This window comes from Crinia signifera, chromosome 4 (assembly GCF_055691185.1).
Source record: "Crinia signifera chromosome 4, ASM5569118v1, whole genome shotgun sequence".
NCBI classification, from domain to species: Eukaryota; Metazoa; Chordata; class Amphibia; order Anura; family Myobatrachidae; genus Crinia; species Crinia signifera.
In genome coordinates this window covers 284,542,996-284,570,041 of record NC_139220.1, presented here as the reverse complement: position 1 = coordinate 284,570,041, position 27,046 = coordinate 284,542,996, and the positions used below count along the sequence as shown (strand labels likewise).

Below are 27,046 nucleotides of genomic sequence, written 5' to 3'. Positions count from 1 at the left end.
TTTGCTGCCACAGCTTACACTACACCATCTGTTACATAGTGAGACACAGAGCCCAAAGCGTGGCAAGAGAAGTGAGCCCGCGAGGGGACAATGGTGCTATTCTGAAAGCGGCTAACGGCACTGGTGTGAGCTGTGGCCACAAAGATGAGGAAGTAACTTTTTTTTTCCCATGCTTTACTATCCACATGGATTCCAATTGGGAACAATAAAATGTACGAGCAAAGCACCAGTCCCACAACATGGCCAGCCATGCAAGGGACAACAATACACTAATTGGGGGCCATGTTGACAGTTGTCAGTATGGACACCAAAGTCATTAAAAACCTCATGTCGACCATTTGTTGTCAACCTATTCACTGTCTGTCTAGATACACTGTAGACCAGAGGTCGCCAACTCCAGTCCTCGAGAGCTACCAACAGATAACATTTTCCAGGTCTCCTCACAGAATCACAAGTAATTACCTCTACCTGTGGATCTTTTGTCATTTGCCAGGGAGTAAAGAATGCACCTGTTAGGTGGTCTGGAAAACATTAACTGTTTGTAGCTCTCGAGGACTGGATTTGGCTACCCATTCTCTACCTTTCAGTCCATATCAGAACCAAACACATTGAATTTTTTACCTCCCCCATCAATTTATTTCTGTCTCTGTGTGACCCTTCTACTTGCCTGTGGTGCATGACATTGCGATGCAATGCATTCCGCCACTCATTGAATGCACACGAGCACCTACCAATAAGAAAGACTATTTCAGCCGATCCCGCCTCCCCAGCACCCAGTTGCTCATCGTGGCCGGCTTTGGCAAATGTGTATGCACTCATCTGAATCATCGTCAAGTCCGTTGCACCTGATGGCATGACAGGTACACATAATTTAATGTAATCCCAACATTAACTTTATTATATGTATAAATAAAAAAGTAGCCTTCCTACCTCCTTCATTCATATTGTCCATGGGCAAATGGAGATGTAAATGTACCCTAATAACACTCATTTCTGGCCATAGAACCTTGCAGTCTGTAAGAATAGCACTAATAACTGCAGGCACAATGGTGGGTCATTCAGGCAGTTGTACCTACTCCTGTTGCCCTGATTTGCCACATGCAATTGTATGTTAATATGGGCAGAAGCTAACCATTGCAAAAGAGTGGCCACTGCCATTGCAGGTACCGGATGACCTCCGAACAGTCGGGAATCAGGTAAACCGACATCAGAATCCAGACCGTTAAATGTCCGACCATTGGGATCCCAACATACAGAGGCTATTTTCCCTTATGGTGGTCCACGACCCTCAGAGGGAGAATAGAACCAGTGGCGAATGCAGGAAGCCACAAAGCCCGCAAGGGGCTTCCACACTTTCATATTGTGAATTGGGGGTGCTGTGTGGTATAATGTATAGTGGCAGACCTATAATGTGAAATAACACACTACTATGGCTCACAAAATAAACTAGAGCACTACTGTGGGGAACAACTAAGAAGTGTTTCTCTAGAGGCATTGGGACAGGGGCCCCTTCAAGTTGTTTCTATGGGGCCCACAAAGTCCTCACTACATTCCAGGTGCGAAGTATTGTCCCACTGTATGTCAGCCAGTCCGTGCAGACACTCTCAAGCTCCATGGGGGGGGGGGGGGGGAGAGATAAATCACACAAAGCATCTGCATTTTAAATGTTTATTGTCAGAACCTGAGATGGGGAGTTTCAGAAAAAGAAGATGGCTACAATTTGTGCATTCGTTACACTGCCAGCTTGGAACAAGGGACAATAAAATTATTGTATGCCATTAAAAGCCTCAATAAATAAAATAAAAAAAGTTAAATTTTGTTCCATTTTAGCATCAGTTTTTTACATTTTTATCAACATTTCCGTCCATTGTGTTGTTCTAACATCCTCAGCCACACACACTAGCACAGCATGATCATATTTCAGGGCTGTACTCTATATCCTTCAGTCAGCAACCACACGGTCCACTCTCACAATGTACCAGTGTAGAAATCCTCCCAAGTGCTGGACAGTCTCTCACGATTATGCATGTGCTACTGTAGGCTAGGCACTACTACATTGCATTGCAGTTATTGTGTTGTATAACACTGCATGTCCTTGCTTCCAGCTTCACGTACTGTATATTCTTACTTCAAGTTATAAAAGAAGAAACCCTATTTGGTTGTGATCAGGTCAGTGCCACATGGTGGTGCCCCACCAGTACCCGGTGCCTCTTGGTCAGTTTATCAATGCGAAACAGAGTGATACTGGCAGATGCCATAACGGAAGAATATGGGCGACAACAATCCCCACGGCTCCTGCAGCAGAGAAGTCGCTGGCTGTAATGTTACAGGGAAATCTCCACTTTGGGTCAGATTGGTCCATTGTTCTAGAGGAATATAATCCATTTATCAATATGATAAGATAAAACTCTCTTAAAACAGTCAGTCATCAAAATACAGTAAACAGAGTCTTTTTTTTTTTTAAAGGAGAGAGCCAGCCATAGTTACTGGTGACCTCAGGGTTGCTAGGCGCTCTGTAAACAAAGAGCATTCGGCAAGAGCACGCAACAACCAGGGAGAGTCTTACTTCCAAGATCAGAGAACAGGCTGGCATTTCTTACACAACAAATGTCCAGATTATGGCTGTATGCTTAGCCATAGCAATGGCTTCGGGATAGAGGGCACGAATGTCTGCTTTAGGATGTTGTGGGGTGCTTGTTTGTAGGATGGAGACCGCGGCAGTCCCCTACGCAGATGTCCTATGCTGCCTCCAGTGATCTTTATTGGTAGTGTGCCATTATCTCATCTCTAAAGAAAGATCGAGAACTTGTATGGAGGAGTCCACTGCCAGGCGCTCCTTTACCTATCCCAGCTTTATCTGGCCAGAGAACGTGGTCAGTAGCAGCATGATGGTGAAACCAGTGAGAAGACCAGCGTTCTGTATTAAAAAGGCAGTCATGGGTCGACCACCTTCCTCATCCTCCTTGCTGACTTCATTCATCTCTGGGAACTGTCACAAAGAAAATAAAATAAAGACATTAAAACACCATAAAAGGACAGAAAATCCTCAACGTTCTAAGGTTAGCAAGGCTACGGATTAAGTCAAAGAGACAGAGCTACAGAACATTTCTTCTTTCACTTCCATTGCATTTCATTTTCAACTGCCCCACTTCTTATACCATTGCCCCATCCATTTTGGGGTCTGCCAAAGTAACACCAGCCTCAACCCTCCCTCCTCCCTTCACCAGCACAAAGACTAACCATTGCCCCTTCCTCCATGACCAGTTACCAAATTAAGAAAAATGGTCATAACAAAAACAATCCTCTGGCCATCATCTTAACAGGGCTCTCATGGATGTGAGCATGCAGTGCAGGCCCCAGCAAGTGCCACCCCCCTATGCACCTGCCTAGCAGGAAATCTACTCACTGCATGTACTCTCAGCATAGAGCAGGCTTGTCCTTCCAGGCAGATGGTTGGGCTTGTGAAATGAATGGGAGGACCGTTCTTGGTAAATAGTTATTGAGCCAGTCTCCAGAAGTAGAAAGATTCCTTTATTTAGCCAATTAATAATTTTTCTCCATCATCCTATAGGGGACACTGAAGTCACTACGCTGAGGGATAGAGTGGTGGTTGGAAGAGTCGGCACTTTAAGAGATTGAAGAGTGATGCAGGCTCCTCCCCCTCTATCCTCCCCTCTGACCCCAGTCTTAGTAAAGTGCCCAGGGGAGTTGGATTCCTGTGCCTGGGCTCTTTTTTCACTTCAAAGCAAGGACAGTTAGTCCATCGGGGTCCCACTGCAGCTGCATATGGCTGTCATTGCGGATCCATGGCCAGTCACCCACCGGGGCTCCAGGGAGCAGGTAAGTGCACTATGCACCGGGTGACTGCTAGACCAGCTTAACGCACTGGTCTAGCTTTAGGGGGCTTCAGACAATATTTATTATTTATAAGGCGACACAAGTAGCACCGTACATATAGAACACATTAGAACAGTACAAGGTATACCAATCTAGACATAACAGCGACAGAAGAACAAAAACAGAGCACAATTAAAGCACAAATCTTGGTACACAATACAGCTGAGTTATAGGGAAGTGAGTGAGATGCAGGTATAGATGTAGGTGAATAAGAGAGCTGTAATTGAAATGCAAGAAGAGTGCTGTGAGAACAGAAGAGAAGAGGGCCCTGTTCTAAGGAGCTTACAATCTAGAGGGAGGGACATGCTTAAGTGCCGCTGTACACAGCGTGCGCAGGCAGAAGGGGTGAAGCTAAGGCCCGGGGTCTCTTCCTACCATGTCCACCTCTGCATTAGGCGCCATTGCCCACACTGCAGCTCCAGTGTCTCTGCGCCTCAACGGGACCCACCGTTACAGGACAGAAACCGTGTTTTCCACCTCCCAGTCGCAGTGAGTCACTAACGCTGGTTAGGAGTAACCTAATAAAAAGGTTTTCTCTGCACTTGGTGGGATACAATTTGGGGATACCAGTCCTTTTTGCCTATTGTCATTCTTCTCTTCTTCATCTTGTTATAAAGTAAGGAAAAGAGTATTCTGTATTTACCTCTCATATAGGTAATTTACAGTGAGAAAGCGCTGTGTGTGTGTGTGTGTGTGTGTGTGTGTGTGTGTGTGTGTGATTGGTTTCTGTCATGGCAGGCAGATGTACAAGCTCGAAAGCCTCTCCGAAAGTTCTCTCTTGCACTCAGTGCAAAGAGCAGTTTATAAAACATGTCAGGAGCATCACCCTGTGTGAGAATGGTTACAAAAGGGCAGAAATATTAAGCCTTAACAAGCGATAAATGCAAGGGTGATAAAGAGACTAACATCCAGCCAATCAGCTCCTTACTGACTTTTTTCAAAACACAGCCTGTAACATGGCAGTTAAGGAGAGATAAACGTCAAGCCAATCATCTCCTATCACCCTTGCATTTATCTCTTGGGTACATCTGCCCTATAGTCTCAGAACAGCACTGAACAAGCCTCTCCCACCCTATCTGCTGAGGGTGTCTCTAGTATCAAAAGTGAAGAAGAAAAGTACTCTTCTGTTTGGGGGCACTCCTTAAAATGTCAAAAAGGTTTTTAATAAAATTTAACTTTTAATGATTCCATTAAAAATGTTATTAGACATACAGACAAACAACATCAAACGTTGAGGATGGACAGTTGAAAGGTATTGAATATTATAGAATACATTTATATTCAACTGTTAGTATAAACCACAGGATAATTTGATAGGAAACAAATAATGATCAGACCATCAGGGCTAATATTATAAAATCAGCCAGGTTTCGGATTCAAATTTTCTTGTTCCGATCACCTATGGTAAGGAAGTAATAAGCGAAATATAAAATGTTAGATTATTTAGCCAGAGAGAAATTGTTTTCCTCTGGTGCAGTCCGGATATTATCCCTTTTAGCCTAAGCAGTCTCAGATGGGTCAATTTATCAATCAATAAGTTTTGCAGAGCTGCTTAGTGTGACAGAGTATGTTATCCACACTGGATGCTGAAATGGCAGCATCACGCAGGTACAGAGTTTCTGCATACCCATCTTGCCTCTTTTAACCCCACAGAGCCCTCTTGGGCTAGGGATTTAGTTAAATCAGTGGATTTAGCGATGGAAGAATGGGCCAAGGAACTCTCCATAGGTTGAAGAGAAAATAAGCTACGTTCGCAACTTATTTGTTTGGCAGAGTATATTCGTGGGTTGGCCATTTACTTAGGTAAGCCTCGAAAGACATGGCAGTTTTAGGTGAAAAGATTTCTGCTCTGGCGGTTAAAGCCAGACGCTCCCCATGGTTGAAGTCATGGCAGGTAGAAGCTGTAGAGGCTCTACCCTTCGGTTTGTAGCTGGATAAACTAATTTCACAGGCCACCGATGTGAAATCTTCCTTTCTACCATTGGCCACCACGCCACCTAAAAAGTCTTATCCCGGACCGTCGTTTCGGTCGTTTAGGGGATCCTCAAAGTTCAGAGGAAAACCTAGGGGTTCATACTCTCGAGGAGAAGTAAAAGGTTCCATTATCTTCACCTCAGGATCACGTTATACGGATCCCAAGTCTGTCGACAGGCTTCTGGTATGACAACCTTCTGTCCCGACTGAGGGATCGCAGAGTGGGAGCTCGACTGCGAGACTTCCACAATGTTTGGCTCGGGTCTTGCAGAGACTGGAGTTTGTTTCCTTACTCCACAGAGTTTCTACACTACTGGTCTTCCTGCTGTGGATGCAGACAGGGACAATCTCCATCAGGCGCTTAATCAGCTTTTGTCCACCAAGGTCATAATTCCCATTCCTCAGGAACAATGCACATAAGGATTCTATTCCACTCTTTTTGTGGTGCCTAAACCAGACAGTAGGGTACGTCCCCTTCTCCATTTAAAGTCTTTGAACCTTGTATCTGTCCAATCAAAAACGCAATACAGTATGAAGTCCATACTATCAGTCATTTCCAGCGGAATCCTTAATCTCGCTGGAGATCAGGGATGCTTACTTACACGTCCCTATTCACGTCCCTATTCACAAATCGCACTTAAAAAATACCTCAAAAGGTTTACAATTCGGGACCAATACTTCCAATTTCAGACTTTATCCTAATGGCTCAGCCTTTATGTACGAAAAAGAAATGCCAATAATGATATTGAATGCAAGTTCCGATAACATTTGTCCTGTATTGGGATGATCTACTGATCAAGACTCCATCCAGGGACTCAACCCATCTCAGAGACTCCTCTTTCTGGCCTTGATTCTAGACAGTTCAGAAATGGAGAAAAATCTCTCCCTCCAAGACTTCACAAAGAGGGTACTTCGACTTCTTTAGGTTTCTGTACACCTCTGCATATGGCTTTTAGGTAAAACCATGGCCTCCGGCGAGAAGTTTTCATTTGGCTGATTTCACACTCTGACTTTTCAACTGGACCCGTTAGCCCAGAGGTCAGGGTCCCAGGTTCCATTGCACAGACTGGTGCCTCTGTCCTCACTGACTCGGCTGTCTCTACATTGGTGAATCAAACCTGTTACAGAGTTGCCCATTCGGTTTGTGGAATTGGATGACAGTCACTACCGATGCCATCCTCAGGGGCTGGGGGGCAATAGTCCTCGACCACCAGTTTCAGGGGTGTTGGTCTCCCCTAGAGGATGTTGGTCTCACCAAGAGCCCAGACTGACGATAAATATTTTGGAGATAAGAGACATTTGCCTAACCCTTCTCCAAGCAGATTCTCTCCTCAGAGGTCGAGCAGTTTGCATTCAATCAATGCCACGGCAGTGGCATACATCAACCACCAGGGGGGGGGGGGGAACTAGGAGTCGCAGGGTGATGCTTGAGGTTAGTACACTCCTGCAGTGGGCAGAAAGACAGACACTCACATTTTCAGTGATCTTTATCCACTTGGACTTTCAAATCTCATCTACCAGTTTCCTCTGATGCTTCCATGGCTTCTCAAACGGATCAAACAGACCACAGCGTCAGTCGTACTAGTAGAACCAGATTGGCCGCAGAGAGCCTGGTATGCCGATCTCCTAGGTTTTCTGGTAGACAGTCTTTGGTGCCTCTCTCCAAGAAGATAGTCTGTATCAGGAACCGTTCATCTACCCAGTCTTACCGGATCTACGCTGACGGCGTGGCTATTGAATTAATGTTGTTGACTTACGTCTTACGTCTATTAGCATGGAAAACTGTAAAGTTATTTGCACTGGCTTCAGCTATGAGAGTGTCTGACCTCAGCGCGCTCATGCCGCTCTCCCTACCTGGTCTTCCACTCAGATAGGGCAGAACTTCAGACTACGATGGATTTTCTACCTACGGTTGTATCTTCATACCATCTCAACCAGCCAATTGTGGTTCCTACACTGTCTGGGAAATCGCCTGTGTTGGACATAGTCCATGCCCTCTGGGTGTATGTTGATAGAACCGCAACCTACAAGAAATCGGATGCTCTTTTTGTCTTATATGAAGCTGCCAAAAAGTTTGGCCAGCATCAAAACAGTCTTTGGCTCGCTGCATCTGTTGGACAATCAAGCAAGCATACTCGCATTACTCCAGACTTTCCACTGCCTCTTTTTCAGCTCATTCCACACGCTCCATGGGTCCATCTTGGGCAGCGACCAGGGGTGTATCCATTTCCCAATTGTGTAGGACTGTTACTTGGTCAGGTTCTCAAACCTTTATTAGGTTTTATAGGTTTGACACGTTTGCCTTTTCTGCCACTAGTAGGAGCGGTTTTACAGAATTCCCAGCGCCTTCCCTCCTGTGAAGGTAGCTTTGAGACATCCCCAGCGTAGTGACTTCAGTGTCCCCTATAGGAGAAAACAGGAATTTGATACTTCCGATAATTCCATTTCTCCGAATCCATAGAGGACACTGAGCACCCGCCCGATGCAGTTCATGCCTGTAGGAGTGTTGCTGAGTGAATCAGTTATAAATTAATTGTATCATGTTGTCACAGTTACTATTTTTTTTATTAGTTATTTTTGTATTTTCTCTTTCCCTCTCTGTCTGAGATTCCCTGGTCTCTTTTTTCCCCTCTCGGGCACAGTTTACGAAGGAGGAGGTCGGGGGCAGGGGGAAGGGGGGAGGAGGAGCCTGCACCACGCTCGGGGGCAGGGGGGGGGGGGAGGGAGGAGGAGCCTGCACCGTGCTTCAATCTCTTAAAGTGCCAACTCCTGTAGCCACCACTCTATACCCCAGCATAGTAACTGAAGTATCCCCTATGGATTTGGAGAAATGGAATTATTGGAGAGTACCAAATTCCTGTTTTAGTCCTTAGGACAGCTTGGTCACTATAGACTATGTATTAGTGTAATATATAAATTAGTGTAATATATGCATGTACAAGAAGCATCTCATTCACGCTAGATATAAATAACATTGGAAATGGCTACTTCTGTCACACGCACATGCTGCATCTATTCCCTGGTATAAGTCTCATGTCAGAGGCTTATGGTTTCCAGCATTTTAAAATACTTCCCCAAACTCCGGTCTATAGAAGTAGCATACACTGGTCACTGACCCTATAAACGTGCTTCACTCACACCGCACTACTTGTTACCATTCACTGACAAATTACATGTTCCCTCACCTCTTGTGCCTAGTACTTTGCCTCTGGACTGTAAACTCTTAATCCTATTGTCATGTTTCGGTAAATCCTAAAATCCTGTCATTGGTATAATGCCCTGTACGTATCACATCTTCTGTACAGTGGTATAGAATATATTGGATGATAACATTTATAATAACAATAACCGAGAGCTCTGCTCCTTTTCAAAACTATTTGATTTATATCTGATTTTCTCTGTACCAACCCTTAATATAATTGTATACTGTAAATTAATCATATCTCCTCTTACGGCCCCCATACACTTATCAGAGGATACCTCGAGCAAGTCACGCAGAATCCTAAAAATATCATATGCAGCTCTTGCGATCTCCGGATCCGATGTGTACAGGACTGTGCATCAAAAGCGCAGGTTAAGCATGTACAATTTGGGCACTTTTCACCCGATTTCTTGGCCAGACCCGTCAGAGTTAGGTAAAAAGGGCCCAAATCCTATTAGGTCCCTTTTTGTCTAATGTAAATACACCTAACCTGGCTAGCCCTTCCTCCTAACTACTTGAACACTATCAATTTTGTTGCTCTTCTCTGAACCTTTTTAAGTTCCAAGATGTCTTTTATGGAGTGGTGACCAGAAACGCGCACTGTATTCTACATAAGGCTGTACCAATGATTTATACAGTGGCAAGATTGCACAGTCTGCCCTATCCTTTATGGGGATGCGGTCATTTGGTCTACAGCATGATGGTCGACAGTCATTAGGTCGACACCATTATGTAGACATAGGAAAAGGTCGACATGGTTCTAGGTCGAAAGGTCATTATTTTCGACAGTCAAAAGGTCGACATGGGGTTTTCCACTTTTTTTGAGCCGACACCCCACTAGGGTGTGGTGGGAGAATAAAATAGTGTGCAGCAAGGCACTGTGCCCGATGCATAGTGGGCACTTTAAACTGTGTCCATGTCAACTGTGTTGACATTCAGGTAAAAAAAAAAAAAAAGTGAAAAACCCCATGTCGACCTTTTGACTGTCGACCTAAACATTGTCGAACTAATGACCTGTCGACCTAGGTCCATGTCGACCATCATGCTGTAGACCAAAATGATCCCAACCCCCTTTATGTCCCTTTTCATGCATGCTTATACCTTATTGGCCTTCGCTGCTGCTCCTTGACAATGAGCACCTGCAAATCTGTCTCCATTAACAATTCCCCTACATCAGACCCTCTTAATTCATACATTGCTCATATAGCGCTTATAGAGGTGATTCCAGGACCAAATCAAATTACGTATGGTCCAAATAAGTAAAACCAGTGCTAGTGGCTGCCTACCATAAAACAGGACGACAATTAGACGCACAACTGAATACACCCACGCAACCGACTCAAAGGAGAGAAGATCGTCACAAATTACTTCATTATATATTGTCTAAATGTATCAATACACAACGTATCCTAGGGGTAGTGTCAAATAATAATTATGATGTAGAGCTGGCTTATAGTATACCTTAATAGAAGTTGGGTATTTCATTTTTCTTTCTACCAGGCCTATGTAAGAACCTAACTATGCAAGGTCACTTGTATTGGGTCTTATCCATCCGCATTTCAGGTAAAGTATTAGACCTGGGCTTACATTTAATTGCAGGTTAGAAACAGCCATAGGCAGCGACAGCCTAAGGCAGGGCTGGCCAACCTGTTTCTCTCCAACTGCTATTAAACTACAAGTCCCAGCATGCCCTGTGCCACAGTTTTAGCATTCTCTAACAGAAAACTGTAAAAAGGCATGCTGTGACCACATGTTCCCAAAGAATGGCCTAAGGAACTACAGACAAAAACAAATCAGTAAGCCACATAAAAAAAGTATAGGGCCAGAAGTGTTTATTAAGTGTTATAGGGGAAACTTAGGGTTGTTCTACAGCGGTTTATTAGGGGAGAGAGTGAGTGAGTGAGTGAGTGAGTGAGTGAGAGCGCGCGCGCATATGACAGCTGGAATAGTCCCAGACTGCCAAGCAACAAAAGACTGTTGGATAATGAGCAGTTCTAGGATGCTGCAGGCAGAGGACCCAGGCAGGAGGGAGGACAACAAAGAAAGTCCTAAGGTTCTTGTTCCGGGTGTATCAAGAGAGACGCCCACCTGCTTGCTAAGATTTGTGCCAAGATTTTCAGGGTACCATTGAGATCATAAGCAGTGGGAGCGCCACAACATTGGCTAAGGCAGGACATAAAGCGCCAGAATTTTGTCAAAAAGTTTGATTAAATGATGAGAGGACCGAAGGAATAAATAATGCAGACAAGATGGGCCAAGAGGTTCGTATCTGCTGTCAAATTCTATATAACCAGTGGAAATATCTTGTAACTCTGCACAGAGAAGCCATAACGGCTGGGGCAGGGGTGGGTTTGAGGATTAGAATAGGTGAAAGCGTTTCTTCTTAGTAAGACCAGCATTAAGCATTAGGAGCCAGGTCTCAGATATTCCAGAAGGAAGCGTTTCCCATGCAGGAGATGTAATCCCTTAGGCTATATTAGGGATCAGTGTGGAGAATTTATATACGTGGTCAATAAACCAAACTTTATTAGTTCCATTTACTATGACGGATGCAGCAAGAGTACCACCAAACACTGTGCAAGTCAGCGACACTTTTCCTGACTCCCTGTGGCACTTGGCTACAAGTCGGTGGCAGCTGCCATGAACATAATGCAAGCAGGTTCAGGTCAATGTAGTATGTATCCGGTGTATACAAGCATGTCTATGGATACTAAGGCAATGGTTTTGTGTATTACTATTTAGCACGATGAGGCTAAAGAATAAAATTCTAGTTGCTGTTTCAGCATCCATAAACGCCATCAGGTCCTAAAATAAGAATCCAGTTGAACGGAGCAAATGGTTTATAGATAGCAAAATAACAAATCAAATACCACCACCACCACCCCTCCCCCTCCCCCTCCAAAAACAAACAAACCTATAAAACATTGCTTTAGTGCAAGAGACAAATATGAAGACTTATCTAAATGCCCCCTTGCCAGGATAGTGGATAGATCCATCACAGCAACAGGCCTATTAATAATAACTGCCCTCACCATTTTATTTCCCCTAGGCTGCCTAGACCGACTTTGTTCTGCCAAACTGCAGAACCATTTCACAGATCATATCTCCAGTAAATATCATATTCTTCCACCAGCACCATGTAACCTGTCTTGTGGTGCCAGCCGGGACAGAAGGGGGGGGGGGGGGGGTAAGCTGCGGCCTATTCCTTGTTCCTACTCACCATGTCAGCAAGTGCAATGTACAGGAACATTCCTCCTGCTAAGCCGAAGATCCAATTAGAGCTGAAGTGACTGGCAGCAAGGATCCCGAAAGCCAGGCCGAGGTAGCAGCAGCAGGCAGACAGGAAGTTAAAGAAGAGAGCCTGAGGAATGCTCATGCCGGCATTTAGCAGAATGACAAAGTCTCCTGTAACAGAACACGGGGAAAGGGTTATTGCCTGGAAAACACTACAGATCACTAGGGAGGAAATTACAGGATCTGTGGTCATCTGACATAAATCGCTGTGCCACATATATTATATAGAAAACTGATGTACACCTATGAAATAACATGGGGTTAAATGCATGGACCCATAATAGAGGTTTATGTATGGCCACTGTGCTCATCCCAACAGAGAAAATATATGCATCTCAGAGTATCTCCCCCCCCCCCCCATACCATTATTAAGTATTATTATAGAAGTATAAAGCAGTGAATGAAATGCCCTGATTAGAACAAAACTTCAAAATAGACTACGGCTGTGAAACACTCAGATATCCGCCCAGTCTTTATGGTTACTAGCCTTGTCGCCCGATTCAGAGGTGGACGCAAATCTAACGGTTTCTACAGCACATGTGCCACCACGGTCTTAGGACAACACTCACAGTGTGGATTATTGGCCCTTTGTGTAATGTAACAGGGGTGTGACGCCTCAGATGCAGGCGGGTTGAGATGGCGTCAATGAGCACTGGGATCAGGAGACACTGCCTTCTCTACAGGAAGCAGAAGGTCTGTTCTTCTAGTATTACCAAAAGGTTTTCTTGATAAAAGGGAGCAGAACGTTTTCTATTCAATTTTTTTTAAAATATATTTAGTCATGGCACCTCTTTCACAGACTTTTTACAAAGGGACCCTAGAGGGTCATCTGTATGCATATGGAAGAGCCCCCTTGTGTTCAGCAGAAAAATAGCAAGTGCACCATGAGTTTTTATTTGCATTAGGTGAGTAACCAATGCAATGTTACTTAGTATTATGTAAGGGACAGAAGGATGCCTCCATACCGAGCTCATGTGGAAACTCCTCACACAAGATGGCAATGGATGTGCTGACTCCTTGGAAGACAGAGACTGTGAAGGAGGCACCAATGGCCAGCCCATCTATAAAATTATGGAGCCCATCACTAAGTGTGATCATCCAGGCAAGAGTTCCGATGTCAGAGTAATGGATCCCCTTCAGCCAATAACAGGAGCTCTGCTGCCCGGGGAGATCCTGAGTTTGGGGGTAAAGGAGAAATGACATTAGTGATATAGAAGGAAACATTCCAGATTGCACTAGCATATTGAGAAGCAGGAATGGGGCACGTAGGACTAACCTGCACAGCCAGTGAGCCCACAACAGCCTTCTCATCACTGAGCCGTTGGCATAGGTCAGACTCGCTGCCACCTGGCGGAGGTATAATGTGATCCAGATCTCCGTTCTGCAGCTTTTCTGTCACCCCTTCTTCAGCATCACGTTTACTGACGCCCGCTGGGAAGTGGCTGTGGCCATGCTGGAGGGAAGGCAAATTAATAATTGCCCATACTATAGGTTACATAGAAGGGCGACCATATGAATCTTAAGTGGCACAATCACTACAGTAATACAGACAGGTGCTAGAGCACATGACACATACAAGTCTGCACAGCTAATGGTTCCTAATTTGTGTAACAGAAATCAGCTTTAAATGCAAAGGCGCTGCTATTTCATAGCCACCGTTCTATTTCCCCATTAAACAAACTTTTCCACAGTTTACTCAAACTAAGCTAATCACTGGATGCTGCCATAATTCTATGAAAATCTGTCCCATGTCGCTGATAAAATGATAACAAAGCTGACTACTCAGAGAGATTACCTCATGTTTTCGTTTGAGAAGCATCTTCAGAATCTTTTCAGTGAAAAAGAAAAGATAAAAACCTCCAAAGACCACAGCAGACGTAGAGATGTACGAGTCCTCCAGTGGGTTAAAGCCAAAGGCCTGTGGTATGGGGAGAAATGAGGGTCAGTAACCTGGAGGGGAGCGAGGGCTCCAGAAACTAATGCTGGGTACACACTGGCTGATATATCTGCTGTTCAACTGAATGACCATCGTCCAGTGTATACCAGCAATATGTTTGAACGATATCATTCAGACACATTGCGTTGGCTGAGAAACACAGCCGATGCCCAATATAGCGGATCATCATGCTGTTTGTATGGGCAATCCCCTCGGCCGCCTGTACTAGGAGCCGGCATTGACTAACGCTCAACTGGGCTGGTGCATGTAATTGGGGCTGGCCCAGTTGGGATTGTGCAATGTATGTACGGGGAGGGGGAGAACACTCTGCCCGATCTGACGAGCGATAGATCATGAGATAAACTGATCTGCAGATAGATCTTCTAGTGTGTACTTAGCATTAGAGTTATTTACTATGTGATCTATTTAAATATGGAGAAAAGATTCTAATCTTTAACACATGTGGGCAGCTGTGGGTCTCCAGCCAAATAATATGGAACTACAAGTCCCATAAAACCCTGCAAGCAGAAGAGCTGGGAAACCGCAGGTTGCCAAACACGGTTTTAGAATGTGTTACGTAGAAGTGAAGAGACTAAGCCCTCATACAATAGACACACACACACACCAAATATCTACTCACTACTATATTGTACAACACACACACAGCCTCAGATTTGGTGATGGTCCCCACCCCATACCTCTGGGATGAGCTGAAAGAGAGCGTTGGAATAAAGGGTCCCAATGGCGAGAGCAATGAAGAAGAGGAGAAGACGCTTGTAACAGGCTTTCTTCATGAAGGGAACCACGCCAGCCCCCAGGAGGGAGCACAGAGAGATGACGGTGACACAGAGGAAGCCGTAACCCCAAACTGAGAAGGGAATTAGGAGGGAGGTAGAGACAAACAGGAGAGAGAAGGGGGAAGGGTATTACAGAGGGACACAGAACAAACAGACAATTATTTCACAAGACACAGAATGGTACATACAGGTGAGGCCAAACCAGAGGGAGGGGGAAGAGATAAAAATGCTGATTAATGATCCGATTCCACCAATATCAGACTGATCAAGTGAACACATTAAGAACTCAATAACATATACACTGAGCACTATAGGTTCCAGTACACTACTATATCTCTCTCCCCCACTCCCCCCCCCCCCCCCCCCCCAGTAATCTAGTAATAATTCCACTGGTATTCATGACCATCGCAGCTGGATTCATATTTATATAGTCCTTAAGAACTATCACTCAAGCATATAAAGGGGTCTATGTACTAAGCCTTGGGGGAATGATAAAGTGCCAGCCAATCAGCCCCTTACAGGCTGGGTTTGAAAAAAAAAGACAGGAGACGATTGGCCGAGAATTTATCTTTCTCCATTTTATCACTCTCCAAAGTTCAGTAAAATGGACACCCACTCTAAGTTTTTTTTTACCATCAGTGGGGGCAGCAATGTTGCAGGCCTATGAAATCACTAGGAACCAATGACATCACAGAGGGCCGGGGGACATACCACCATGACGTTCCCAGTGAAGTGACAGACTGCAGGATGGATTCAGTGCTCAGTGTAAATGCGTAGAGTTGTATATTTCCCACAGTATCTCCACTGTATATGATTCTCAAGAACATCAAACACGGGAGCAAGACGAGGATTTCAGCATTACATTAAATACAGGATTACAACATAATACTTCTGATCAGAGGAAGCCATGCCTCAGCAACATGGCTTCCCAAACTGGTGTGTATTCTGCTGCAACCACACATTGACCACAGCAGGAAACACAGCCAGAAATGACACCCTGAAATAGAGAAAAAGTTGAATTGGCATAGTTGATTAATAAGTTACCACAAGAAAATATTCCTGTACATGTTACAGACATGTAAAGGATGGTCACTGCAGCAAGTTTATTCTGATTGAGAAGAACACATTAACGTACCTAGCACACAATGAAGGCAGCCATATAAGCCTAAACAAATAACCAGCCAATCAGCTTACCAGGAACAGAGGTTACCATAGCAAACGGACAGGCAATGGTTCGTCCTGCAAAATGGCTTCTCCCACTGGGTGCTGGTATCAAATATACTGAATTACGGAGAGTTCTGTCAGCTCATCAAGGACATGGGGAAAGCAGGAGACCCTTCTGAGACTGTCCGAGCACACAATACATGTCCTTATACTAGTGTAATTAAATCCTAATGAATTAAGTCAGTCTCCACAAAGTTACAAGTTATGAAATGTACGTATTACTGCCAATGTGCAACATGTGCAGGGTGAGAAAATTGCCACATGCAGGCACTATGCCATAACAGAGGCTGCTTTGTGTAGTCAGTATGTTCTTATAAAGAGGGCACTATGGGCCTATTTCATACATTATAAAGATGTGAGTGAAGAGAGTGTTTATGACCATATGAAGGCCAACAAATCATTTATATGGGATGTTAAAAAGGAGAACTTTATTGAAGTATTATATTGTAAATGATGTTGTTACAATGTGCCATAGAAAGTGCTCAGCAAGTCTACGGTGTACTGTAGGTGGATGTTACTTAGAGCGTGAGCTCCTTCTGTGGTGTGAGCTGGTACTGCACCTCTGGGATCAACTGCAGCAGAGCATTTGACAGCAGCGTGCCAATGGACAGGGCGATGAAATAGATAAGCATTCGTCGGAAGAGGGGTTTCTCTACGCATGGTGCAAAGAAGACACCCATGAGAGAGGACAGGTTGATCACGGTGACTGCCAGGAACCCATAACCCCAGACTGCGGGACAAGAACACACAGTGAGGGATGCATACAGGCTCAAATCTAAACAACTTAGGGGGAGGGACAAAAAAAAAATAAAAAAAAAATATATATATATATATATTAATAATATTACACACCAGGTGATGAAAAATAAAATGAATATCGGTCAGCTCTTACATGAACGATCAGAGAACAACATTTAAAAAAGTTACATTTTAACGCATTTCTTCCTTGTAAAAAACAAATATAAAGTACAGTATGCATGTTGGGGCATAGCGGGACTCACACACACGTGTGCTGCAATGGTCACATCTAGAACTGGCCACATACCGGTACTACTGCTATGTATCACAGCAGTGTATGGGCATTCGATCCCCCCACAAGCCACCCAGGATCGCATGCAACCCGTTCCCCGCCGCCGGGAGGGGGATCCGGGTCAGAGGTTGCATTCGATTTGGGGTTATTTCTTGTCCCAATCCGTCGGAAATGGGTGAAATCGGCCCAAATCACTACTATAGAACTAAACATTGCAGCATGCCCTACCACAGTCTTACAGTCAGTGCATGTTAAATCTGTGCCAGGACATGCTGGGGTTTGTAGTTCCACAGTAGCTGGAATACTGAACACTGAATACCCTTGAAGTGATTTATACAGGTAAAGCCCGATCCCCTTCACGTAATACAGGTTGAGTCTCCCATATCCATATACAGACTATTCAAATAGAATAGTCTGTATATGGATATGGGAGACTCAACCTGTATTACGTGAAGGGGATCGGGCTTTACCTGTATAAATCACTTCAAGGGTATCGGGCTTTACCTGTATAAATCACTTCAAGGGTATTCAGTGTTCAGTATTCCAGCTACTGTCCGCCTCACCTATTCTGTGTATTGCACAGAATAGGTGAGGCAGACAGAGAGTGACACTATTGATTTCTGATGGAAACTGGCTTTGTTTAATGCACAATATTACTACAAATATTGTATAAATTTACCTTTAGGCCCTGGTTAGAACAGTATCAGGTGTATATGAAATCATGCTTTCTGTGATTAGACTCTGGGTCCCATCCCCGGGATCTCCCTTTATGCTATGAAAATATTCCAAATGCCAAAATCCAATATCCATAATACCTCTGGTCCAACTCGAAACTGAACAGACTCAACTTGAAACTGTATTAGACTGAACCAACCTGAAGACAAAGTACAGTACAAGTGTTTCCGGACCACTGATCATGCAGCTAACAAGCAGAACACATGTTTCAGGGCAAGCATGCAGTGATTAGGGAGCAGACATTTGGTTTTATTGTACAACTTGCTCTGGATCAATGAAAGCCTATTTGCTGGTTAGTTGCTATGGTTACTGCATATTACGCTTAATTCTAGAACACAAGAGATCTATGCTCAGTATTTAGGGGAAACCTGCAGCTTCATCTGGAGGTGGAATACTTCCAAAAACATGGCGTGTGGCTGAAACACCCGATTAGCTTGCATCTACACCATGGGTCTTCAAACTGCGGCCCTCCAGATGTTGTGGAACTACATGTCCCAGCACGCCCTGACAGTTTTGGCATGCTCTTATAGGAAAAAACGTGGCAATGCATGTTGGAACATGTAGTTTCACAACATCTGGAGGGCCACAGTTTGAAGACCCATGATCTACACCTTTGTACCTAACGTTTTTGGATTTTCCCGTGTTTTCACTGTAACGTAGCTATGCATATGTCTGTTATATGCAACTTGAACAAACTTTGTTTATATAGACGTCACTGAAAGCATACAATATTCCAGAACCTGCATCATCATCTCATGCTAAATATATACACTACACGCACCACAAACTGGGGTGCTATTTGTGATGTGCTGTTCTCTGCTCTTGCTGCACATTAATGCTGGGTGACGGAACAGTAAAAAAGTGTAACGGGTGGAGCCCTTGCTGTGCCAGGGCAGTCTGCATAATCAGGCAGTGACCAGAACTCCTGTTCTCAGTAGCCAGGTTGCTGCAATACAGCATTTACATACAATAGTTTACATTGGGAATGCAGGATTATGGCAGCTCTGGTAATAAACTGAGAAGGATTTGGGTCAGATAAATTCCTTAAATTACAGGAACAGCATTCTGGAGGCTGACGGGATATAAGGGAATTTATGATGTGTGTGGGACTGCAGGAGAGAAGATCTAATGGGTAGGCGGATGTTTTTGGAGTACTTATTATGAAATCCCCAAGTCACTATGCTTGTAGAAATGAAGGACACAGAATGGGGGAAAACTCGCTCTTTCCAAGTAGCTGGGCACTGGAACTGTCCCAATAAGCATCTGCTCCTGGCCAGTTTACCAGCAGTGGTGCAGATTGCGGTACCAGTGGACTTGCGGTCAGTATAAGCCACAGATGCATTAGCGGAGCCCCTCGCTGCCAGCTTCACTCCATTAAAGAGGTCTGTCCCAGGCCCTGCAACTTTTAAGATCTTCTGCCACCCACTATGAAGGCCATGCTAAGAACATACTAAATCAATATGAAAAGATTCCCTCTGGAGATCTTCCAATCTGGATAGAGCATCCCCAAAGGACTGCTATAATGAGAGAGGAGCAATTGTAGCACTATGAGAAGACATTCTTGAAGTCTTAACAATGGCACTTCGGAGAAGGAAAAGCTGAACAACAATTTGTAGCCTTCCCTTACCTCGCCTGAAGGCTCATAGTGCCGAGGAGACCTCTCCCTGCACAGGATCTAGAACTGCCCAGCCTGCCATTCACTCCTATCAGTCTCGAAGATTCCCAGAATGGAGAACCCAGAAGATGCAAGTGGACAAGTACATTAAGACTTTTATTGTCTGAAGTGGGCAAAAATGTGAACGGTTATTCCACCACTTCTTACTGTCACAAAGTCATAATCCTGCCGACCTCATCACTGCAGTTTACTGCTTAAAGTTTAATTTCATTACTCCAAAGCTGATTCAGCTCTGTGTGCTGCCACTTTTGTGTCACTTTCATCATCGTCCGTCCACAGAAGTTACAAAACCCATTTAAATTTATTTCCTACACTTATCACAAATCATTTGTTCACCATTAACATGGTGGCAGTATTTCACTCATCCATGGTAGCACCTAATTGTTTTCTTCTGCTGCTATGCCCTGTAATATCAAATGGGTTGCAGCACGGAGTCTTAGGAGGTCATTCTGGTGTATATGCTCCCCCGCGCACGTTTCCTCTGTGCATAACCATTTATGTGAAAGGACGCGGTGACTTGCATAGTCGTCGGCCCGTTTGCATGGAGCAATGCGGGCGGGCGGCACGGGTTGCACCCATGGGAATGCCCAGCGGTTCATTTATTAACAGTTTCTTATATAGCGCATACATAGTCCGCAGCGCTGTACAGCGAATATTTGACTAGTCACATCAGTCCCTGCCCCAGTGGAGCTCACAATCTATATTCCCTACCACGCACACAAAGACATTCTAGGGTTAATTTATTTTTGGGGGGGAAGCCAATTAGCCTACCAGTATATTTTTGGATTGTGGGAGGAAACCGGAGTACCCGGAGGAAACCCACGCAAGCACGGGGAGAATATACAAACTCCGCACAGTTAGGGCTATGGTGGGAATGGAACCCATGACCTTAGTGCTGTGAGGCAGTAATGCTAACCGTTACATCGACCGTACTGCCACTGTTCACGGGTGCTCCCATGCAAATGGCACCGTGACGTGGGTGAACAGCTGACGTCACCGGATGTCAGCTGCCCGTCCTTTACATGTAGCAGGGTGCCACAAATCGGAGTCACCAGAAAGTGACTTAAAATTTGCGAACGCTTAAGAAATCATTCGATGGTCGGAGACCATCGGATGATGCCGGGCCCCACATGCAAGGCTGCGAATAGAGGTTTATGCAAAACAGAGATTGTATTTAATTGTATAACATACTTTATATGCACAAAAATTAATACACTTTCTTAGATATTCAAGGTCGAACCTTGTGAACTTAATGTAAGGGTTAATATTACAATCTGGAACTTGAAAGCTATGGTACCTCAGCTTCAAAAACCAACATGAAAGTTCTACAACAAATAGAAGTTATGTTTTTGTTTTTTATTTGGCCTTGCAAGCATACATTTTACATTGTTTTGTCATGTTTGCAACCCTGTTGCATCACTGAGGGCTAAAACTGTACATATGAACGTTCTCGTCTACATCCTACTGAATCTTATGAAAATCTGAGCCTGTCGGGTTGGAATTTGTGACGATTTGGCATGGAATGACCCATGAGAGGGGGCTCATAGGGAGAAGAGGGGTACATGTTCTTCCAGTGCCTGGAGCTTAAATTGAAAAACCTGATAAAAAGTAATATTTAACTATAGTTAATAAAATCAATAATGGATGTGTCAATAGACTTTGGGCAGTGGACTTTAAATGACTTGAAAATACAGAGCCAAGTAACACATGTCATATGTATATTATCTTTTTCCCCTGTGTGAAGTGAACAGACTATAAAATAGACATAATAACACATCCAGTACCGTAAGGCATAACAAAAAAAAAAAAAAAAAGTTAGCCAGACATGTCGGAGAGTTGGATCATGGGGAACATGAACACTCCTAAGTTGTGGTTTACTGGTCGAGGAATTTGGCAAGTAATCAGATCTCTTACTGCCAGACTAATTGCTACACATCAATACATGATCATAAACTGGGCAGAGAAGTCATAACACACTAATACCAAGTACGGAATCTAGTTGTCCTTGGCTGGACCACATTTAAAATGAATCCCCAAGGAGCGCTCAATTAGATGGCTATGTCTTTTCTCTCTTACCTTCCCCACTGCTGGGTCTTCCCTCTGCGCTGGTGTCATTATTAAAGACAGGGACCTCTTGACACGTCTGTGTTTCCAAGTGCTGGAGGATGGATGGGCAGATATTCTGCAGACCCTCAGCACCCACCGTGGAGTCTTCTGTCAGGTTGTTCGCAGCAAAGACAGCAGAAGCGCTGAGACACTGGAAGGGGACAGACCGCTGGTTAATACAAATATCGCTCCCTGGGGGTTATTCTGGTTTACTCCTTCTTGCTAATTCCTTCTTAGATGGACAAAACCATGTTCACTGCAGGGGGGCAGATGTAACTTGTGCAGAGAGAATTAGATTTGAGTGAGTTATTTTGTTTATGTGCAGGGAAAATACTGACTGCTTTATTTTTACACTGCAATATAGATCTCACTTCGAAGTAAAACCCCACCCAAATCTAACTCTCTCTGCACATGTTACATCTGCCCCACCTGCAGTGCACATGGTTTTGTCCATCTAAGAAGGAATTTGCCAGTAGGAGTAAACCAGAATAACCCCCCCCCCCCTGTACACAAAGCAACCAGGAGAGGAGGATGCCGAGGCCCATGTTAGGTAACCTAGGTACAATGCTACAGCCAGAAAACTTAGAAAAGGATTCCTATACACGGGATGAGGAGAGGGGCTAGCAGCAGCAGGGATCTAACCTGAAGCAGACAAACAGGAAATATGTAAAGTGCCCTTATGCCCCTTTCAGTCCCCACAAAAAAAAAAAAAAAAACACGGTATTTTGCCGATTTTTAACCGTTTGGAAACGGTAATGTGTGCGGTCTGAAAGGTGCAAAGTGATTTTACCGTTCCCAAAAAAAACATTTTTTGGGAAACTGTAAAAAAAGCAGGGTCCTACCCGTTCCAGACCCGTTTTTTTTGGTGACAAAACTGATCTGAAATGGGATTCCTACCCCCCCCCCCCCCTCCCCCCTGGGCAGCGCACCACCCTGCTGTCAGATGTGGATGCTTACAGACAGCGCAGCCCATGCTGTGATTCCTCCCGAGCCGAGTCCCCGCAGCTGCCGCCGCCGGGCGCCCTCCTCAGTCCTCGCTTCCAGCGGTCAAGGTGCCCATACACGTTACAATTATTGTATACAATATCGCATCTCATCCGATCTCGGTTTTGCGATGACATCAGATGAGATGAGATCTAGTACAAAAAGTATGTGCTGCACATACTTTTTGTACTAGATCTCATCTCATCTGATATCATCGCAAAACCGAAATCGGATGAGATGCGATATTGTATACAATTTTGTATACAATAATTGTAACGTGTATGGGCACCATCAGTGCCAGCAGCGACGCGTAGTGTCCTGCAGCCGGCATGTCCCTGTGCACAGCCCACAGGGAGCGGTGATAGGAAGCGAGGCTCATGCTCCTCCCACACTACTAACGCCTCCTGCAGCTACACCGGGCCGGACGTCTTCTATCAGCAACATGGTAACGGTTGCCGCGGCTCTGGGCATGTGTGCGGCTGGGGTGCTGCTATTACAGCAGGCAGCGCACCAGGGCTGCTCCCGGGGCTCATGGCTACTGCTGGGATGATAATGGGGGTGCACAGGGCGGCACAGGTCTGCCCCCTCCGTGGCTACAAAGTCTTGGTGGGGACCCTGGGGCTCCTCTGTAAAAATTGATTCATTGGGGGCAGGCTGCCCAGCCTCCACCCCCCCCCCCCAATAAATTAATCAGTTTTGCGGGAGGACCCGCGGGCAGCCGCTCCCCCCCCCCCCCTTGCCTGGACCGGCCACAGTGCACAGGGGAGCAGTGTGAGCAGTTTTCACTAGCGCTTTCACACCGCAAACCTGCTTTAGACCAGGTATTTAGATGCGGTGTGAAAGGGGGTAAACTTCCTCTGACCCGTTTTAAAATAAGTTTTAAATACCTGGTCTAAAGCAGGTTTTGCAGTGTGAAAGCAGCATAAGAGGCTGCTTCAATAGGTCCTGGATTATATGGCCTTTGCCAAAGTGCCCTGTCGCCCTCATATTATGAAGCTAGAGATAGCAGGGAAGCTAGCAGGTATTGCAGCCAAAAGTGACATCAGACGCGTCATATGGCACAATCTTTGCCTGCTGCACTAGCAGGCAGCAGTCATCTAGAAGATACCTGGTTATTTACAGTTTCTTACATAGCGCAGAATATTCCGTTGCGCTTTACAATTGGAAACAACAGTGATTAAACAAACTGGGTAGATACAAACTGACATGGAGGTAGGAGATACTGGATAACTTGTCTAGAGCAAGATACAGGCAGATCTCACCCAGCTTGGCCACACTTCTGGATGATCCCTTTGGAAGGAGAACCTGATGCAGCAAGACTGGCTCACATGTGGTCTCCTACTAATCTATAGTAACACATATCCCTGAGTCTGGACTCAGGAGAGTCTCTAAAGCAGGATTAATAATACGCAACCTTTCATACTCTGACATTTTTACAGTAGAAATCCAAATAGTTCCTTAGGACTCAAGCCTCACAGTATATTACATCTAGCATCCCAAAATCCAATAAGAAAAATGAAAACCTCAAAACTCTTCCCCCTCCTGTTTCACCAGTTAAATATTGCACCCAAAAAGAACGGTCGCTGTGAGCAACACTGGCATTTTTAGCAGGTACAGTATTTTGAGGATCTCCCACAGCAGCGTTGGCCCTAAACGGGTTAAAAGGTTATTGCTTTAAATGTCATTTTCCTTGTATTTCGGTTATATTGCACAATCAGTATAATGTATTTTGATTCTTTCCAGAGAGACTGTCAGTCACTGTTACTGTAGAAGTAACTAACAGCTACTTTTAAAGTTTTCCTAAGGCATAGAAGATTCATTAAATGCTGCAGACATCTATACCATTATTACATACCGTATTATTTTACCCATCAGCACTCAACGTCAGCTAAAGTATGAAATACACTGAACATTAACTAATCACAAATCCAACGTGTCCTTAATTTCCCAGAGTTGTTTAATAATTAATAGCAGAAATATGAACAAGTAAATAGCACCAGGAGATAAGTGATCTAGTAAGCAGATGAACCAAGGTACAGTGATGACATAGGGGTGCAGGGAATATAACCAGTCCTGGAAATCAGGGCACTGACACAATTACATATGGACCAAGCAAAGATCCCAGCGACACTGGGAACATCACGACTCTATACAGGAGCAAGTGTGGGGACACAAATTATTTCTGTAACTGGGAAACTTGCAAAGAAATAAAAAGGCATGGTGTTTAGCAGCCTGAAGTCTGCAAGTAAAGGTCACTGGAGGTAAATGGATCATATATTTACTCTCACAATGACCCTGGTATAGACTAATTGTTTTCTATTATGCAACTATACTTATGTTATTGTGCTTTAATTTGCTTGCCACTGCTGCACTCACCTGCGATATGTTGCGAGGCTCACTAACCCCCCTTCCTGCTTCCAGACGCCCCAATAGAGACTGCAGCTGCTGTAATGAGAGGGTCTCGTTCTCTCCATACTTATTCAAGATATCACGGAGGAAGAAAGCAGCACTCAGCTCACTCCCAGGAGCAGGGACGGCCAGTAGTAAAACTCCTAACAGCAAGGAGACTAGGAGAGACCATATAGGAGTCATAATGCTTCCTAAAGAAAACAAGAGAAAAACAAACATTAGAGGGCGGTAGGGAAAAAAAGATTGACAGTAAACTTGGGGACAGTAGAGGTGGATAAACATGCAGCACGTCGACAGTACAATGTGACATGGTTTGTAGGAGAGCAATAGGCAGGAGGGCGATGTACAAGAAGGGATAGATTACTACAGGGGGGTGGAGGTTGTGGGGACACAGGTTGGACATGACAAATAGAGGGTGGCTGGGATGGATCAGGAGAGGAATCCCTGTGGGGAAGGACACACATACAGAGCAGGATGAGATGTGGGGAGCGCACACAAGTGTGTGACCATCCTAGTGGGCTCATGAGGAAGATCCACACAGCATGGACACATGAGAATGGCCAGCAGTACAGAGTGGAAGAAGAGCACACAGTGTGGTGATCGGCGCAGGCTGTGGGGGAACCCATGGGACAGAAGGTGCCCAGCACAGGGGGTGGGGGAACCCACGGGACAGAAGGTGCCCAGCGCGGGTGGGGGGGGTGAACCCACCGTAAAGAGGGTGACCAGTGCAGGGGGTATTCCCACCAGACAGAGGGTGACCAGCGCGTATGTGGGGGCCGCAGGGTATTAATTTCCAACCAGACAGAGGGTGACCAGCAGAGGGGAGGAGAGAACCCACAGGATGGAGAAAGTGACCAGTGCAGGGGGGAAATGGGTAAAAGAACCCACAGAATGAATGGTGAACAGAACGGGGGTGTATAGATGGGACAGAGGGTGAACAGCATATGGGGGGCTGACCAGGAGAATGGTTGCACAATAAAACGGTGGATGACAGTGCAGGGGGTGCAATAAGGGACATATTAGAAGATTACATGACAGAAACAGTGACCTGCAGTCAAGGAGGCGATGCCTCATCTGTCACACTGCAGAGTTTTCATTATAAAAAAAAAAAAATATTGGAAGGAATACAGACATATTTATGTGTGTGTAGCCAGTGCCCTCCGCTACTGAACAAGCTACGGGCAGCACTGGTGGACATACCGGAGGATAACAGCAGCGCAGGAGGAGGGGGTCAGTGAGGTGACCACCAGACAGTCAGCGCAGGGAGGAGGACAGTGAGGGGACCAGACAGTCGGTGCAGGGAGAAGGACAGTCAGGGGACCTGGCAGCCAACGCAGGAGGTGACAGGCGCCGGGACTTACCCTCCGTGCAGCTGCTTTGACTCTCCGGTGTATATCAGACTTCCCGCAGCATCACACAGACTCTGTCAGCAACGTGGACCCCGCGAGCTGGCTCTTTAAACCCTGACGTCACATCAGATTAGGCAGCGCCTCTTTCCGTGGCGTAAACCAAAAGGGTTGGACTGATACATGTGGGGACGTGACCAATTCACCTGTAGTGTGACACACAGCCAGTAACTGCCCTGGCCTGAGCAGCAGCTAAAAACCCAAGTGTGAGACACGTCTGCACTAACGCTACAGCGGCGCCATTTTACCTGAGACCTTTATCAGCTCAATGTAATAGACCGGGCTTCCCAATATGGCTCCGAAGAGTGGAGTCACTGACATAACGTCTTCCTGGCCATCTAGTGGTCACACCGCGGTGACAGCTCCCGCGCTGCACT

General features: G+C 45.2%; 1 protein-coding gene across 3 annotated transcripts; it reads right to left on the bottom strand.

Moving 5' to 3' along the window:
- Positions 1–1,654: 1,654 nt before the first annotated feature.
- On the bottom strand, positions 1,655–27,046 carry SLC39A14 (solute carrier family 39 member 14). 3 transcript variants are annotated; one of them, XM_083184831.1, is made up of 10 exons: positions 26,918–27,046; positions 26,625–26,815; positions 25,231–25,454; positions 21,841–22,021; positions 15,002–15,171; positions 14,163–14,285; positions 13,644–13,820; positions 13,333–13,540; positions 12,294–12,478; positions 1,655–2,989 (listed from the first exon to the last, which is right to left on the bottom strand). In XM_083184831.1, exons 3-10 carry the CDS (start codon positions 25,444–25,446, stop codon positions 2,843–2,845), a joined length of 1,407 nt encoding a protein of 468 aa, XP_083040957.1. In that variant the 5' UTR covers positions 25,447–25,454; positions 26,625–26,815; positions 26,918–27,046; the 3' UTR covers positions 1,655–2,842. The 3 variants fall into 3 exon arrangements, with proteins under 3 accessions (XP_083040957.1, XP_083040958.1, XP_083040955.1); XM_083184832.1 differs by lacking the exons at positions 15,002–15,171; positions 26,918–27,046 and adding an exon at positions 16,885–17,054 and having other exon boundaries at positions 26,625–26,874; XM_083184829.1 differs by lacking the exon at positions 26,918–27,046 and having other exon boundaries at positions 26,625–26,868.